The sequence below is a fragment of the Zeus faber genome, assembly GCF_960531495.2.
Source record: "Zeus faber genome assembly, chromosome: 8".
Classification (NCBI taxonomy): Eukaryota; Metazoa; Chordata; class Actinopteri; order Zeiformes; family Zeidae; genus Zeus; species Zeus faber.
The window spans coordinates 21,593,335-21,610,834 of record NC_137195.1 but is presented as its reverse complement, the minus strand read 5'-3'; the positions used below and the strand labels follow the sequence as shown (position 1 = coordinate 21,610,834).

General features: G+C 42.6%; 2 protein-coding genes across 2 annotated transcripts in view; one reads left to right on the top strand and one right to left on the bottom strand.

Annotated features, from left to right (window-relative positions):
* The window catches only part of mms22l (MMS22-like, DNA repair protein), a 29,890-nt gene extending 16,419 nt beyond the window's left edge, over window positions 1-13,471 (bottom strand). Inside the window, exons 1-13 of the mRNA XM_080004953.1 lie at window positions 13,414-13,471; window positions 12,158-12,341; window positions 11,693-11,818; window positions 11,239-11,291; window positions 10,789-10,876; window positions 10,182-10,359; window positions 9,949-10,042; window positions 9,702-9,832; window positions 8,520-8,633; window positions 8,252-8,428; window positions 1,625-1,687; window positions 1,406-1,525; window positions 660-895 (exon numbers count right to left, since the gene is read on the bottom strand). Coding sequence (XP_079861079.1) covers window positions 660-895; window positions 1,406-1,525; window positions 1,625-1,687; window positions 8,252-8,428; window positions 8,520-8,633; window positions 9,702-9,832; window positions 9,949-10,042; window positions 10,182-10,359; window positions 10,789-10,876; window positions 11,239-11,291; window positions 11,693-11,818; window positions 12,158-12,333 — 1,556 coding nt within the window. The 5' untranslated portion in view covers window positions 12,334-12,341; window positions 13,414-13,471. The remainder of the gene's footprint in view (window positions 1-659; window positions 896-1,405; window positions 1,526-1,624; window positions 1,688-8,251; window positions 8,429-8,519; window positions 8,634-9,701; window positions 9,833-9,948; window positions 10,043-10,181; window positions 10,360-10,788; window positions 10,877-11,238; window positions 11,292-11,692; window positions 11,819-12,157; window positions 12,342-13,413) is intronic.
* A 3,820-nt stretch (window positions 13,472-17,291) lies between these two features.
* LOC307233494 (proprotein convertase subtilisin/kexin type 4-like) overlaps window positions 17,292-17,500 on the top strand; it is a gene marked incomplete at both ends in the record, with an annotated part of 119,844 nt that continues 119,635 nt past the window's right edge. Inside the window, one exon of the mRNA XM_080004830.1 lies at window positions 17,292-17,462. Coding sequence (XP_079860956.1) covers window positions 17,292-17,462 — 171 coding nt within the window. The remainder of the gene's footprint in view (window positions 17,463-17,500) is intronic.

Below are 17,500 nucleotides of genomic sequence, written 5' to 3'. Positions count from 1 at the left end.
CCTCTGGAGGATCCTACACCTTGAGGTTCGTGGGCTCGAGGCACCAGCAGCTTCAAATACCTGTTTGCTGCTTTGTAACAGCATTTTAGCAGCTGCTCTCTTAATCTGATGAATTTGTCCGGCAGAAACCTTCCTCATTATGCCTTTATCTGCACCAACCCGTCTGTGCTCTGAATCAGCCACAAATCTCTTCACAGTACGATGTTCATGCTTAAGTTTTCGTGAAATCTCTCTCTCTCTCTCTCTCTCTCTCTCTCTCTCTCTCTCTCTCTCTCTCTCTCTCTCTCTCTCTCTCTCTCTCTCTCTCTCTCTCTCTCTCTCTCTCTCTCTCTCTCTCTCTCTCTCTCTCTCTCTCTCTCTCTCTCTCTCTCTCTCTCTCTCTCTCTCTCTCTCTCTCTCTCCACTTGTCTGTGTACAAGTGTGCATATGTGAGCGTCTGCTGTGTGTGTGTGTGTGTGTGTGTGTGTGTGTGTGTGTGTGTGTGTGTGTGTGTGTGTGTGTGTGTGTGTGTGTGTGTGTGCGATTGCAAGCTGGGGTGTATTGTTTAACTTGAGTGAGTGTGAAATGTCAGAACTGACATATTCAGTGTCCGCGGTTCCTGCATTTCTTGTGAATGGGAATATGAACTAAAAGCCTGTAAAGTCTCCCTGTGTCCTCACCGTCCTTTGATTTGCCTGCGGGGGGCCCCGCTTGCGCTGTCCTGGCCGAGGCAGAGGGCCAGCACTCTGAGGAAGATGTGGAAGGAGTTGGCCGAGCGATACAGCTGGGTGTGTCCCGAAGAGTGCAGTGGGGAGGGGGAGCAGCAGCTCCGGGCCTGCTCCGACAGAGCCAGCGGCGTCTTGTATACATTACCGAGACCGGACACCCCAAGCCAGGGCACGAAGAAAGAGCCGCTCTAGGGTGGAGGCACATGGGAGGATGGTTATAGATACGAGTGATACCCGAGCATAGACGTAAGATCACTGTTGTAGAACAAAAGGTGATTTGTTTGTTGACTAAATTATAGTTTTGTTTTCATCAAAGTGGAACTTTTGACAGAAAGCCAAAATATTTTTTTCCAGCAACATAGATTGATACTGTATTCATCACCAAACGGAAATTTCAGTGTCAGCAACAGTTTACGTGAAAAATTTGAAATAGAGAAAAATAGGCATAAATAATAATAAAGCAATAGAATACATAATCAGAAATATACAATAAAAACTGTTGAATGGACAATAAAATACGACGATATACACTTAACCTAATGATAGACAACAACATATATAACCTAATATAAACAATAAATATAAAATAAAATAAAATTAAAAAAAATAAAACAATAAAAAAATAAAGCCAGAAATAGATACTGGAAAAATTTGGTAATATACAATAACTAATGAAATAGCATTCATGTCGTCCTCACCAGGTTCTTGCTGTAGTAGTCCCACAGGGTGCAGACGGCGCTGGTGCTGGGTTCCCACTGCAGACACAGACTCAGACAGCAGTGGACATGCATCCTGATCTGTTCCTCCTGTAGACCTCCCTGTTAAATTGTATTAAATAGTATCAAAAAACAAAATACTTTCCAAAGTGAGTTTCCTACAAATTGTACATTAATCTTTTAGGAAGTGATCTTCCTCACCTTTGGGTTACACGTAGATTTGAGCAGCTCTTCAACAAAATTCCAATTGGAATCCAACCGTTCCTACGAGAAAACAATATGAGGAAATTTCAACTGAAATACTAACAAGTATACAATGATAATGACATCGACAGACAAGAAAAGGTGAATGAACTGCTTTCTCTACCAAATTCTTTCACAGTTAAAACAGGGGTGAGCACACAACCAAGTTCAATTTGGTCACATTTTGAGCTTTTATTAAGTAGACAAGTCACAGTCTATGATGCTAAGCCGTGCTTAGTTTTGCTGAACAACCTTTACCAGCAATGCTTCATATCTTTACAGGCATCCGGGAGCTGCCCAATACAAGCGCAGCATTTCATCGATGACCCCTTAACAGCTGCAGTGGTGCAGTTGAGTTGAGCACACTAAACAGTGGCTATAAATATAACTGCAATTTTGGTGTCTTCTTGGAAAATAGTTAAAATGTTATATAAAATTATTGAAAAAATAAAAATAAATAAGTGAAAACATCTTCAGTTTACATTGTCAATTCAAAACTTGTGAATGTAAATCAAGTGCGTAATCAAATATTTAAAATAATTTATGAATGTGTCCAATATTCCCTGTCATTAACATCCTGAGAGGATGACAGCTGCCCCCCACACCCCAACCAACACCCACAACAGCAAGCAGTTTCGCCAGCGGCTGTCGGCCTTTTGCTCCTGGTGCGCTGCTGGCATCAGCGGGGGGCGGTGGGGGGCTAACATCCAGCTGCCCCACGCTGAGCACACTCTGCTTTGTGGATGGGTACCGGCGCTTGCGGCTGGGTGGGGCATCTGGTCAGCTGTGGTGGGGCAGGCCTCGCCCTATGCGCAGGGTGTGGGTAGGAATGGGGGGTCCTGCCGGCTCACCTGCGGGGCGGGTGGTTCGGGCAAGGTGTTTGTCTGTCTGTCTGAGCGGGGCCTGGATCCGGGCCTGCGGTCCATGCCTGGCGCCTATGGCCTGGGTTCTGTGCCTGCGGCTGCGTCTTGTGCCTGCACTTGCCTTAACTATGACAGGTAGAGGCCAAGTGCCCAATAGTAGTTTCAGTTTTCCTGGACCTAATTAACTGTTTTTCAATACATGTTGTCATCCAATGTTTATGTTTTTCGTGTAAATGTTGTTTGGTTCTATGTTTAATTGTCTCACCCGTGGTGAATCTCCCCCTCTTGGAGTAGTGATCAATTGCTGACGTTTGGTGAGTCCGATCCACTCTGACATTAATGACTGTCACTCTGCTCTACAAATTCCTGTACTTGTAAACCATAGACCAAAATTACGTAACTTCCCTGTAACATACAGGAATCTAAACAATTTACTACCGGTTCAGCCTCAAACTCTCAGTACCCCGCAAAGCCATGCACCCAGAACAATAAAAATGTCTCTATTAAACGTAAGGTCACTAACTAACAAGTCATTTTTAGTTAATGAGCTTATAAGTACTCATAACCTGGATTTTGCTCTATTAACTGAGACCTGGCTGGATAGAAATGGCTCAGTCGCACTCATTGAGACAGCACCTCCTAATTTCAAGTTAATCCAAAACACTAGAGCTGACCATAGAGGTGGTGGAATAGCTGCCGTCTTCTCTGATATCTATACCTGCAAGGAAATCCTCCTCAGAGAACTCATGCCTTTTGAACACCTTGCTATATCTATAAACTGCAGTGCCCAAATTTTAATCATCGCTGTCTATCGGCCACCAAAATCTAAATGTGGCTTTCTTGATGAATTCTCTGAGCTACTGTCCAAGGTCTCCACTGATTATGATTGTGTAATTATCTTAGGTGACTTTAATATTCGTGTTGACAATCAAACAGACCCAGATGCTCAACACTTCATTAGCCTATTAGGGGCATTTGACCTCACTCAGCACATTTCTGGACCCACCCACAATAAGGGGCATACTCTGGACATAGTCATATCAAAAGGACTAAATATCACTGTACCCTATGTCATGGATGTCGCTATTTCAGATCAATGTTGCATTTTCTTTGACGTGTCTGCTCTTCCTGTACAACAGAAGGGTACCCGGACAATTAAAAAAACCTATCATTAACAATAATACCACTGAAACCTTTAAGAGAATTGTAAATGAGTTACCGCTGTTCAAGGCATCATCAACTGAGGATCCTGTGGAGAACTTCAACTCCAAAATACAAAATATCATTGATAAGATTGCACCTGTTAAAACTCAAAACATAGAAAAACAAAAAGACCCCTGGAGAAATCGAGCAGTTAGCTTGGCAGCTTAAGAGAGAGTGTCGCCAGGGAGAATGAAAATGGAGAAAGACAAATCTTCAGGTTCATCATGAAATTTACAGGGATAGACTCAATCGATACAATATAGAAATTAAACAAGCCAGACAGCCTTTTTTCTCTAAAATCATCAATGAAAACCTCAACAATAGTAAAGTGCTCTTCTTCACTGTTGATCGACTTAATCCACCATCTACAACCCCCTCAGAGGCATCTCGCCACTGAAAAATATGAGGAGTTCGCTACATTTTTCAGTAACAAAAGCTATCAGACAGAATATTAGTGCTTCAACATCCAGAAATGAACCTACCCTTCAGTTCCCCAGTAATATGACTGCTGCCATGTCTCATTTCATCCCCTTAGACATAAAAAGACTGGACGATATTGTTGGTCAGCTCAGGTCCTCCACCAAACAGTTTGGTGGAGGACCAGTTAAAACAGTTAAAACAGTTTTTAACTGCCTAGCACATGAGGTATTAGAAATTTTAAACTGCTCTCTTCAATCAGGTATATTCCCTGCAGCATTTAAAACAGCTGTCATTAAACCACTCCTGAAGAAGTGCAATCCCGATGCAACAGTTATTGCCCATTTCCAACCTGCCATTCCTCAGAAAAATACTTGAAAAAACAGTTTACCTTCAGCTTAACAACTATCTAACCTCAAACAGCCTTTTAGACACCTATCGATCTGGCTTTCGACCTCACCGTAGCACAGAAACAGCACTTATTAAAGTTCTGAACGATCTACACATAAACACTGATGCAAAGAAACTATCTGTTCTACTGCTCCTGGACCTCAGTGCTGCCTTCGACACTGTTGACCATAAGATTTTATTAGCGAGATTACAAAAATGGGTTAGCCTATCTGGCCCGGTTCTAAATTGGTTCAAAACCTACCCACAGGACAGGCAGTTCTCCGTGTCCATTGGAGATTTTGTGTCAAACAATGTGGATATTGTATGTGGAGTGCCCCAAGGTTCGATTCTGGGACTATTATTGTTTAACCTATATATGCTTCCACTGGCACATATTGTAAAGAAACACAAAATAAATTACCATAATTATGCAGATGATTCACAACTGTACATATCCCTATCTCCTGATGACCTTCTCCCCATACACTCCCTCACTCAGTGTATTAATGATATTAATGCATGGATGTCAAAGAACTTTTTACAACTGAACAAAGACAAAACAGAAATACTCATCTTTGGTGCAAAGGCTCAAGACTTTTGCAGCTCATCTTAGTTCTCTGTCCCTGGAGAACAAGAATGAAGCCAAAAATCTGGGTGTAATCATAGACGGCGATCTAAATTTTAAGAGCCATATAAAATCACAAAATCAGCCTTCTACCATCTAAAAAACATTTAAAAATGAAGAGGCTTCCTGTCAAAAGCAGACTCCGAAAAATGAATCCATGCATTCATAACGGGTAGATTGGACTACTGTAATTGCCTATTCACCGGCCTCCCAAAATCAGCTGTGCAGCGGCTACAGTTAATCCAAAATGTGGCTGCACGCGTTCTCACTGGGACAAAAAAGTTTGAACATATCACACCTGTTCTTAGATCTCTACATTTGCTCCCCGTCAAAACTAGAATTGATTTTAAGATTCTGCTACTTGTATATAAAGCTATAAATGGCCTTGCACCTCAGTATATAAAAGAAATGCTGATTTTACACGAACCAGCAAGAACTCTCAGGTCCACGGGCAGTGGTCTTTTAACTATACCTCGGACCAACTCTAAAGCAGGAGAAGCTGCTTTCTGTATCTATGCCCCAAGTAAATGGAACACGCTGCCGAGGGACCTGAGAGAGGCCCCCACACTGAATACTTTTAAAAGCAGGTTAAAAACCTTGCTGTTCGCTACAGACTATGACTGACCGACTGACGTCTGTCTGTCTGTGTTACTGGTGCTGTGGCTGCTGCTAACCTTATACCTAAACTTAACCCTTGCTTACCTTATGGCTAAAATTAAGCATCTCTAACCCTTTACCCTAACTTAAACGACTCTAACCTTATACCTCAACTTAACCGTCTCTAACCTGAGTGACCGCTCCGGTTCTGGTGAGAGCTACCACTTCTGGTTCCGGTGACTTCTTTGCGTGTGCGTTGCTGTTGTCTTTTTTTGCTGTTGTTGTTTGTTGCTGCTGCTGCTGCTATTTCTGTTGCTGTTGTTGTAGTTTCTGTTTTGATATTACAGTGAGAGGATTATAAGAAGGGTGTGTCTTCGGAGAGATAGTCAAAAGGATCTCCCTCCCGAGGTCAGAATGAAAGACCCGTAATTTAGGTACGCTAATTAAAGGACCATGACTGGATTAAGATGAGACGGTGCACGGAGTTGAAATTCCCGTTTCAAGTGAGGGCTACCACTTCCGGTGTTGACTCAATACAGATGAGGAGATTTCTGGTTCCGGTGAGAGCTACCACTTCCGGTTCCGGTGACGTCTTCGCTTGTGCGCTGTTGCTGCTATTGTTTCTGCTGGTATTGTCGTTGCTGCTGCTAACTTATACCTAAACTTAACCATCCACCGTGACTGGATTTAGATGAGGTGGTGCACACAGTTGAAATCTCAGTGTCTGGTGAGGGCTGCCACTTCCGGTTCCCGTGACGTCTTTGCTGTGCGTTGCTTCCCTGAGAACTGTTGACTCAATACAGATGAGATTTCTGGTTCCGGTGAGAGCTACCACTGACATCTTCGCTTGTGCACTGTCACTGCTGCTGTTGCTGCTGTTTTTGCTGCTGCTATTGTTGCTGCTGGTACCGTAGCCGCTAGTGTTGTCATTGCTGCTGGTGGTGTTGTTGGTGCTGCTAACCTTATACCTTAACTGGTGTTGTCGTTGCCGCTGCTAACCTTATATCTAAACTTAACCATCTCTGACCTTATTCCTTAACCTAATCATCTCGAACATTATACCTAAACATAACAATCTCTAGACTTATACCAAAACTTAACCATCTCTAACCTTATACCCTAATTTAAATATCTCTAACTTTGTACCTCAACTCAACCTCTCTAACATCTTTAACCTGAGTGACTTTTCCGGTTCCGGTGAGAGCTCTCACTTCCGGTTCCGGTGAGGCCTTTGCGTGTGCGTTGCTGTTGTTGCTCCTGCTTGGTTTTGCTGTTCTTGCTGCTGGTGTTGATGTTGCTGCTATTTCTGTTGTGATATTACACTTAGAGGATCATAAGAAGGGTGTGTTTTTGAAGAGAGACAGTCAAAAGGATCTCCCTCCTGAGGTCTGTTTGGAAACTTGACCTGTAACTTAGGGTCGCTAATTAAAGGACCAGGACTGGATTAAGATGAGATGGCGCACAGAGTTGAAATTCCCATCTCCGGTGAGGGCTACCACTTCCGGTTCCGGTGACGTCTCTGCTGTGCTTTACCTTGTTGAGATGAGATGGTACACACGGTTAACTCAATACAGATGAGGAGATTTCTGGTTCCGGTGAGAGCTACCGCTTCCGGTCCTGGTGACGTCTTCGCTTGTGCGCTGTTGCTTTTTTTGATGCTACTGTTGTCTGCTGCTGGTATTGACACTGCTGGTGTTGTCATTGCTGCCGCTGCTGGTGCTGTTGTTGGTGCCGCTAACCTTATACCTTAACTGGTGTTGTCGTTGCTGCTACTAACCTTATACCTAAACTTAACTCTCGCTTACCTTATGCCTCAATTTAACGTAACCTTATACCTCGACTTAACCATCTCTAACCAGAGTGACCTTTCCAGTTCCGGTGACGTTTTTGCGTGTATGTTGCTGCTGTTGTTGTTGTTGTTGCTGCTGGTGTCGATGTTGCTGCTGCCGTTGTTGCTGTTTCTGTGACTGTTGTTGCTGCTGCTGTTGTTTTCTGTTGCTGCCACTGTGGTTGGAGTCACTTTTATTGTTGTTTTTGTTGTCTTTGTTGTTGCTTTTGTTGTTGCTGTTGTTTCAGGGGCATTCTTTTGTAATGACCGGCTGACAACTACGTTCTCTCTTTCTTTTTTGTATCTCTTTGTAAAGCGCATTGTGTTGCCCTGGTATGAAATGCGCTCTATAAATAAAGTGTGACTTGACTTGACTTGTTTATAGACCCAAATATGATAAATAGTTCTCCAAAGAGGGGGGTTGGTTGTGGTTCTTTATAAACAAAAACTGTGCTCTTGTCATCCTACAGGTCATCCACAGGACAGAGTTATTGGAGCAGTTCTTGAGGTTTTAAGAATTAATAAAGAGTTGCATTGCAGGTTGAGAACTTGATCTCCACTTGCAGACTAACTCTGTCCTGAATGCAATGGCATACAAATACTTTGTTGTATGCCCAGCATGCTGACAGCACAGGTGAAAAAAAACATCCCAAGAGGATTACCTCATTCTGGAGTGTTCCACTGCGGCTGTATTTGCCCAACTCCGCCAAATGAGTGACCAACCACCACGTGAATCCAAGTGGGTCCTTGCAGTGGGTCGGCAGCCCACTGTACAGCTCTGCAGGAGGCTTCCCTGAGACCAGAGGCCGCAGCAGCAGGTTCATGTAGCTCCAAAAAGACTGGGGTAACACAAGAAGAGGCAAAACAGTTTTGAGAAATAGCACATCGAATGTTGGATGATGTATTATAGATTTACATGCTGTTTTTTACCTGTGTGTGTAGCACTTTACTTCTGTACTCCAGCAGGTGTATGAGGAGAATCCACAGTTCTTTGGTGCAAGAGCAGAGGTAGTGATGACTAGACAGGGCCTCTGTTGGCCTAACCTGCAATATAATAGGGTTCTCAATAAATAAACATTTTTATATTTGGCTAAACCGACCGGGTGTGTCCCTGTCCCTTCTCCAATAGCCAAAATGTTTCTTACCTGCAGAGTACAATGGGCTAACAACAGGCTCCATGTAGCAAGTCGGGAGATATACAGTATATGCGCTGTATACGCATCTTTAACCTATTGCCGGTGCTCCTGCTTTCTCTAAATTATTCTTAATCAAGCCAGGATATAGCTTTATGTCATTTTGATGTAAACCTCTACCAAACCCTGCCACTTAGTTGTTTGGAAAGATGGCTTTATCCACCCTTAAAGGGAACTTAAACAGGGTTCATTCTGGCATTACAAAATGAAATTCAAGGACCTTCAACTACATTTTTAAGCACTATGTTTTTCATTTTGAATGACTTCATGCAAAACAAATATAATCAATTTTCAGTTTCACTGTGATCTTTACTAATTCAAAAATAATATAATATTTATCTAATTGTCTATTATTTATAGTAGTATATCTATATAATTATTATTAACCTCATTCATCATCTACTCTTATTTCCAACCACGTTGAATAAAATGTAGATTTCCCTGGCATAATCTATGTCATTTCCAGCGTTCAGGCTGAGAAGAAATAGAGCTGCTGAGAGAGGAAAAGAAAAAAAAGGCGATACATTCGTAATTATAAGCGAGCATTAGGATTTGAATAACAAACCAGGGGGAATATTACAGGTTCACTTATCAGATTTTTTCCAAGGCCTTTTCAAGCTATTGTCAAGGTATTCCAGTGCTTCAATTTTTGAGGACAAAATTCAAGCACTTAAAGCACCTCAAGGACCTGGTAAGAACCCCACTTTAATCAGTTATGCCTTGTGTTAAATTATTTTAATGTTGCTTTGGAGTTGATTTTCACGGAAATAAGCCACTTTTTTGTCATCAACTGAATAGCTTTGGCTTATTTGAGTTTTCTTGTTTGTACACTGCACATTTGAACATTAAGCTTATTTCAAACTTCCTGATATTGATCAAATGTATTCTTTGAGTGCCTTGAAGAAGGCAGGTCACCCACCTTGCTGAATTTTCCAATGGCCAGGCCAGTGAGGTCGCAGAGCAGACTGCATAGGTGTTCCTCAAACAGACTGGTGTCCGTCAGGTTCTCCCCTGTCAGGTTCACAAACTGGTGGGCGTACACAACCTGGCCTGGGAGGTGAGCGGAAAGATAGATTAACGAGATATATTCGGCTGCAGAAAACGATTCACCATGGTGGTTACACTACTTTGTTCTGACATGGTGGTGTAAGAGCCAGAGAACGTACCCTGCGTCCTTTGTCCGAGCAAGTGCAGGATCTCCAAGACGGACCAGTGGATGTCCAGATGCAGGTGTAGCAGATGCCAAGAGGGTGGGAAAATCTGGGGATGCAGAGATAAACCATCGGGTTCTCAGAATAAAAACAGAAGGTGCCATTTAAGTATCCATGCAGGGCATATCCTGAACCAAAATGCGAGTGTTAACATCTAGTCTGATTATCTATAGTGTGCGTTGCAGTACCTTCCCGTGGTTCTGCATGGTGAAGGCACTCTGTACATTGGAAGGCAGGTCTTTAAGACGTCCAATGAGGAGAGTGACCCCAAACAGCTCCTCCAGCAGGGCAGAAGGGAGCTGGGCCTCCAGCTCCTCATAAGGGTGGGAGTGTCCCTCCTCCAGGGTACTGGAGGGATCAAGATATCTAGAGGGATGCAGCAGTAAGAATATACAACATATATTGATCCCTTGGGACAGAGGCAAATGTATGATAATCTAACGATTCTCCAATAAAGAATTACACTCGGTGGAGATGCGGATCACTGAATTTCAGTATGGCCTGTGCATTATATAAGGACATGCTCTCCTGGTTAAATACATTTAAAACTAAAAATTAACCATAAGGTTACATGCAATTACTTTTTTTTTTTTATTAAATGATAATTAAATGACAAATGTTATTAAGTTCCACAAGGATATTCTTCATTTAGTTTTGGGGTTAGTAGATGTTAAAGTGGAAACTCCCCGTTTCTCAAAGTCATTCTCAAGGTCAAAGGATAAATAACATGTCAAACTTAAACATTTTTAAACATAATAAATTAAAGTTATGCAGCTTTTTACAGTATGGAATTACCTGTGCAGAAAGACTTTGACATACTGAAGGAACAACAAACACTGTTGCCTAAGATCTTCTGCCTCATAGTGGAGGTTGCCTGCTTGGCCTGCTCACATACAAAGCCAAAATGTAGAGGACATTTTCAATTTATTCTTAATTCAAACAAGCCTAACATTTCAGATATGAAACGTTGTAAAACAATCTTTTCATAGAACAGTTGTACAAGTACCAAGGACCAAATACAGCACAATAATGCAACATCTCACACCACACCTGCCTTTGCATTTGCTACAGACTAGTATTACTGTTCACTAGCCAACATAAACGTCATTGTATTTCACATTGGTTTGTTGAGGCAAATTATTTGAATTTGCTTATTGGAAGGCTGTATATGCAAATTGACATTTGAAAATTAAATTCTGGTTAACTGCTTGGGTTTTGCATGACAAAAGCCGAGCAGAAGCTCACCAAAGTCATGGGAACTCGACTGCACTAAGGTCTCCAGCCGGAAAATCTTTTGCCTGAAATAAAGCAAAAGAGCAAGTCAAAGGATTGACAAGTGAATATGAATGAGTAAAAGTAACCATTTTTTCAAACAAATTTAGCCCCTATTTTAAAACGTATAGTCAATTGAAATTTTCATTTCCAGACCAAGCTTTTACTGTATTTTACTTATCTGACCATCTTATTGTAAATATTATTCAGTTAGCAGTGCAAATAATAACTACAACCAATGGGCTAACCATTGATTATTCAGTCCACACATTTATCTTGCGAAAAAATGATGAACACTAGAATTTCCAGAGCCTTTTGGTACTTCACTGATTCAATTGAAGCTTATTGAGACCCAGCCATGAAGAGTTAATACAATGCTTTATGCCAGGCTATACCACCTTGAATCAAGGTGCAAGTGGGTGCTAACCTGAAGAGGCCAAAGAGCAGCTTTGTAGATTCCACTAGTGCGGTCTCTGTTACCCAGGGGAATCCAAAGATCTCCACCGTGTCAGTCTCATAGTCTGCTGGTGCTGGGTCCAGACGCAGAAGCAGCCTGTGAAGAATGTTTATAGTCACGCCAGTAACACTCACATGATGGCTGTCCTGCATGATTTTAGTTGCATTGTAGCTTGCTGTAATAATAATCAGTGGGTGAATCAGTACAAACAGCAAAGTAAGAACATTTTCTATCCGAAAAACTTGGATTGGATTTCAGTGGGATAGTAAACTAAAGAGGAAGACGTGGGTATTCTGTAACCCTATAGGACTTATTCTGGCGGTGCATGCATGATGACCCTGGAAATAGCTCCAGGGTTTGAATGGGGTGATATAACATTTTGTTTACATTGTCAATCCAGTATTTGAATTGCACACAGACAGAAGTTGACATTACCGCTTCAGGGTCCCTCTCCCCATGTGCCCCTTTGATGAGAGGGACCGGGCCATGTCCTCCCCTCCATCAGAGAAGCAGCAGAAGCAGGGCGGTCTGGACCGGGTCATCTCACACAGACTGTCCTCAGCGGAAGGGGACACCGGTGGGGTGAGAGACTGGCCGAAGTCCGCCGCCATGTCGTCGCCTGTGGGGTCAAATTGGAGCATATTGAAAGATCGTGTCCACGTTGATCCACGTGCGACCAAGAAAATCAAAGCTACGACAAGGACGTAAACACAACTTGACTCGAAGAATGACAAAAGACAATAATAATAGTAAGAATACATTTTCTTTATCCAGCAGCATAAACAAAATGCAACTCAAAAGAGAGGATGGTGCGCAGAATAAAAAGACAATGCAAGCGCAAGATAATGCAAATGAAATGTAGAAAGTAAAAAAAAAAAAATAGGGAATAAATAAATAATACTGAACAGTGCTTCAAGGAGGTTAGAAGTAGACAGACAGATAGACAGATAGATAGATAGATAGATAGATGAATAGACAGACAGACAGATAGATAGATAGATAGATGAATAGATAGATAGATAGATAGATGAATAGACAGACAGACAGATAGATAGATGAATAGATAGATAAATAGATAGATAAATAGATAGATAGATAGATAGATGAATAGATAGATAGATAGATAGATAGATAGATGAATAGATAGATAGACAGACAGACAGACAGACAGACAGACAGACAGACAGACAGACAGACAGACAGACAGACAGATAGATGAATAAGTAGATAGATAGATAGATGAGTAAGTAGATAGATAGATAGATAGATAGATGAATAAGTAGATAGATAGATAGATAGATAGATAAATAGATAGATAGATAGATAGATAGATAGATAGATGAATAAGTAGATAGATAGATAGACAGATAGATAGATAGATGAATAAGTAGATAGATAGATAGATAGATAGATAGATAGATAGATAGATAGATAGACAGATAGATAGATAGATAGATAGACAGATAGATAGATAGATAGATAGATAGATAGATAAAACAATGGACCATAGTATTAAAGTAATACGAATATGAACAGCAAAACACATCCTGTGTATCCCGGGACCCCAATGTTAGTCATGAAACATAAAGCTAACGTGAGCCTCAATAAATGTTTGTACGTTGCCAACGCGCATTGAAATGTTAAAGTTAGCACCACGAGAAAGAACCAAAAGCCAAAACACAGCAGCGAACCTGTCTAGTTGCTGTAACGCTCCGCGTCGTTTCAACGCGTTCAACTCCACCGTCTCACGCGCCGCTGTTTTTGCTTTTGCAGCCGCTCCCGCGCGTCCGCTGTGCGCACGCGCGAATGGTTTGCCCCCGCGACGGACGTGCCCGCCGATTGGTCGGAAGTTCCGAGGAGGCGTGGCCAAACCCCTGCGCCTCACCGCGCTCTCCGCCGGGGGCGGTGACGTCACAGCGAACCGGCGAAGCCCCGGAACCCGGCGGGGGGCTGCCGCGCTGCTTTCCAGGGTAACTCGGAAATCGGCCGTTCCAAGGCGGCTTTCCCCCGCCCCCGAGTAAAATGCGGCCCACTGCCTCGGCTTGGCGAAACATGTCAACACACGTAACATCTTGGTCAACTCGGGCCAGAGAGATTTGGCCCGAGTTCCCGAAGTTCCGACCCAAGTTGCTTCGCACTCGTCGAAGTAGGAGGTCGGAGTGGTCCCGAGTTCAACCGAGCGCAGTATAGCGACGCTTGAGACAGTGTCTTAAAAGGCGATGGGTGCGACGTCTGCGAAAATACCGTTTTATTTGACGATGGCATGTATGTATTCAAAACGATTACAACTTGCTCCCTCGTCCCGGTGAAAATAAAGCAAAAAGTCACTGATCTCTGAACTTAAACCGCGTCGTTCTGTGAAAGTCACTCCTCGTGTCTTTGGTTAAAAAAAAAAAACCCTGCATACGTTAAGTAAAATTGTTATCAGGTAATAACCTAATTTCCATATGCAGATATTTCCCTGCCAACAGTCTTTCTCGCCATCGCACCATTTCTTGCATTCTAATGCATCCTCGCATCTTCTCCTAAATCCCTTCCGACGCGCGAAGAGACGCTCTTTTCCCTCCACATTCATCCAACAAAGCGCGTGTTTTTCGCGTTTGGTGCGAATCAACGGGGGAAACGCGGGCTGGATAAGGTCTTTATGGGGAGCCTGTTTTGCGTCTTTTTTTTTTTTAATTTTTTTTATTATTTGCCTCGGGACCGAGACGACGCGAACGGGAACGATCCATCGACCTGCGATCCGTCGGTGCCCTTAAAAAAAAAAAACAACAATTGCTCGTAAAAGTGAGAGGCTTGTCCGTGGGCAAGAAGGATCTGCGACTGGACGTGGAAGGTAAACGAGTATTTCTTAAACTACAAATGCGTCCAGACCTTTGATGGCGGTGAAAGGCAGTGGGATCTGAACCCGCGTCACCCCCCCCCCCCCTCCATCCCATCCAGCACCATATCCACATTGCGTTGTATGACAAAGCAGCACAGGTTGCATTTCTTTATTTTTTTTCTGGCTATGAATGGCAAAATAACAAGATTGATGTAATGACCCAAACCTGTTTTAGCCTACCTGATTGTAGCCCTGATCTATTTCTATTACAAGTCTATATGCATCCTAAATTCATTTGATTACATTTTATCATAGGGAATTAATGTGTTGTGTGGCTTAAACATTACAACTGCCTTCCAGTTTACTGTGTCTGCAATTACTATCGTTGCATACCACACCACTATACAGTATTGCTATTCTGTTACAGCATTGTATTTATGTATGTGCCACCAGACCAGAGCTCAATGCTTTTAAAATATATGTATTGTGATATGTATATATATATATATATATATATATATATATTCAGCTTTACTTTAAAACCACCCACTACAGCTTCAAATGTGGCTCCTCCACACAGAACACTCACCCTCTAAAACCTTTTGACCTATAGTGTGACCTCTGAAAATCATGTAAGCTACAATTTCAGCATTTAACTTCCCCCCCCCCCCCTTTTATAAAGTACACTTGGAATCCAATAATGAGTTTGCATAATGAGTTACGTTCTCTCTCTTTTTTTTTTTTTTTCATTGGGTCCGCTCTCCAAAAGATCTCCACATTGTACTAAAGAGAGTGCTTGTTACTTTTATCTCCGGGGAGAGGGGGAAAAAAACCTTATGGCTCAAGCTTGATCAATTAAACTCCTGAAAGCCCCCCCCACCCTTCTCCCATGTCCCTTTCATTCCACTGCCTGAGAGGAATATAAAGTTATCAGTCTTCCCGAGCGATATGAGAACGGAAATAAGTAGTTTGTCTATAAAAATGTCCAGGTACTTTATCAGCATCCCAGCGGAGCCCGGGGCCTCGGCATCGCTCAGTGTGCTGCTCCTGCACTCTCCACCCGGCGCCTCATCCGCTCACCACCGCCCCACCTCCAATCTCCATGTCCCTCTCTCTGTCTCTGTCTGTCTCGCAATTCCTCTCTCCCACTCCTGTTTCCTTTCTCTCACCCGCTTTATCTCTCCATTCTCCGCCCCGCCTGCCCAGGGGGCTGCTTCAGTGAGTGGGTGTCGCCCGAGCCGGCCCCCTCTCTCGCCTCGCTGGGATTGACTAGCGCTCTGTCCCCAAGTGAAGGTTATCGATTTCATTCGGGGGGGCCCGGGAGATTGGAGCTGAATGATGTCGTTGGCTCTAAACAGTGGTCAGGCGGCATTGTTATTGTTGTTTGGGAGAAGCGGTGTGGAAGGAGGCCCTTTGACTGGTTTTTGATGTGACATGAGACGGAAAAAAAAGGGCAAACCAAACAAAGGGAAACCGATTAAACTGTTGTCATTCGTGCTTTTGCTCTACATCACTGCATGCATACTAAATATCAGTCAAATGATTTTAGAGTAGACTATAGCCAGCAAATACTGCATGTAGAGTTCTGGGCACGGGCATGACAACGTTGAACTATGCTTTGCTATATGCTTGTATCTGTGTTTCTAATGTTATGAAGGCCATTAAACTTGTCCTTCAAAAAGCACAGGCAGGGTGAAAGCATCACCTCTCCTCACACACTGGGCTGATTAATGGAAGGGAATGACTTGGAAAAACATCCAGCTAAAGTGTTTCTTTTGCATAAAAATGGACTTAGTTCTCTAAGTCCATTTTTGTCCATTAAGTGCTTCTGTGTTTTTTGGGGGTTTTTTTTTGCACTCAAAGTATTTGCATCAAGGCCAGAGATTAAATGTGTGGGTTGGGAACTGGAGAGAGTGTGCATATTGCCTCGCTTGGGGCCCCTGATGGCAGGGTTCTACCTTTCATTTCGTAGGGTGAGAGATCACCATTGGACGTTAAACTCTGTAACTACAGGTGGGTGGCTCTGGCAGGCAGCGTGGATCTGATGCAAAAACAAAAGTGCAGTTGAGTTCACCTTGGGCAAGTTGTTTGAGAAGTGCCCAGTGTTCATGCACACTGAGATAAATCTCTGTTTTTTACTCCTGAAGTAAAAAAAACTTCAGTTCAATAGTATTCGTAGTGTGAAATATTGAAACAAAATGATTTAATCGTCTGTTTACATCTTTATTTCAAAATACAACACATTATGCAGTACAGAACTGAACTGAAGAATCTCTAGTGTACTAAAGGAGGCATACAATCGATGCATAGATACAAGAGTATGTCTTTGTGAATAAGAATCCACACACAACACATGACATATTTTATGCTTTTTCTTTTTTTAAATATATTTGTATATAATTTTGCACATATCTCTTTATTTTATTATGTCATCTGTTTTTAACTTTTTATTTCTTATACGTCTTTGCTTATTTATTGTCTTTCATGCCTTATATAAAGCACTTTGAATTGCCTTTGTGTATGAATCGTGCTATACAAATAAACTTACCTTGCCCATAATGATTTTTCAATAATATATATATATATATTTTTTTCTTTCTTTCTCTACACATATTATATTGATGGGATTAAAAAAATACAATGTAAATAAATACAGAAGGAAATTAGCTAGTGGGTAACCCCTCACCCTCCCACACAATTTATTTTTACACGACGTATGTGTCCCATTCGAACAGCGCTCCCACCATGTTGCGCGCCATTGTGCTGGGGTTCGGCTGGACGCTGCAGTTGCTGGTGCCGGCCACCGGGGGGCAGCGTGGGACCGACCCCCGTTTCTTCTACGCCGTGGAAGTGGACGGAGGCGGCAGAGCAGCCAGAGGCCTGGCCCGGCAGCACGGGCTGGAGGTCATCTCACGGGTCAGTGCATGCGTTAAACCAAACCGTTATTACCACCA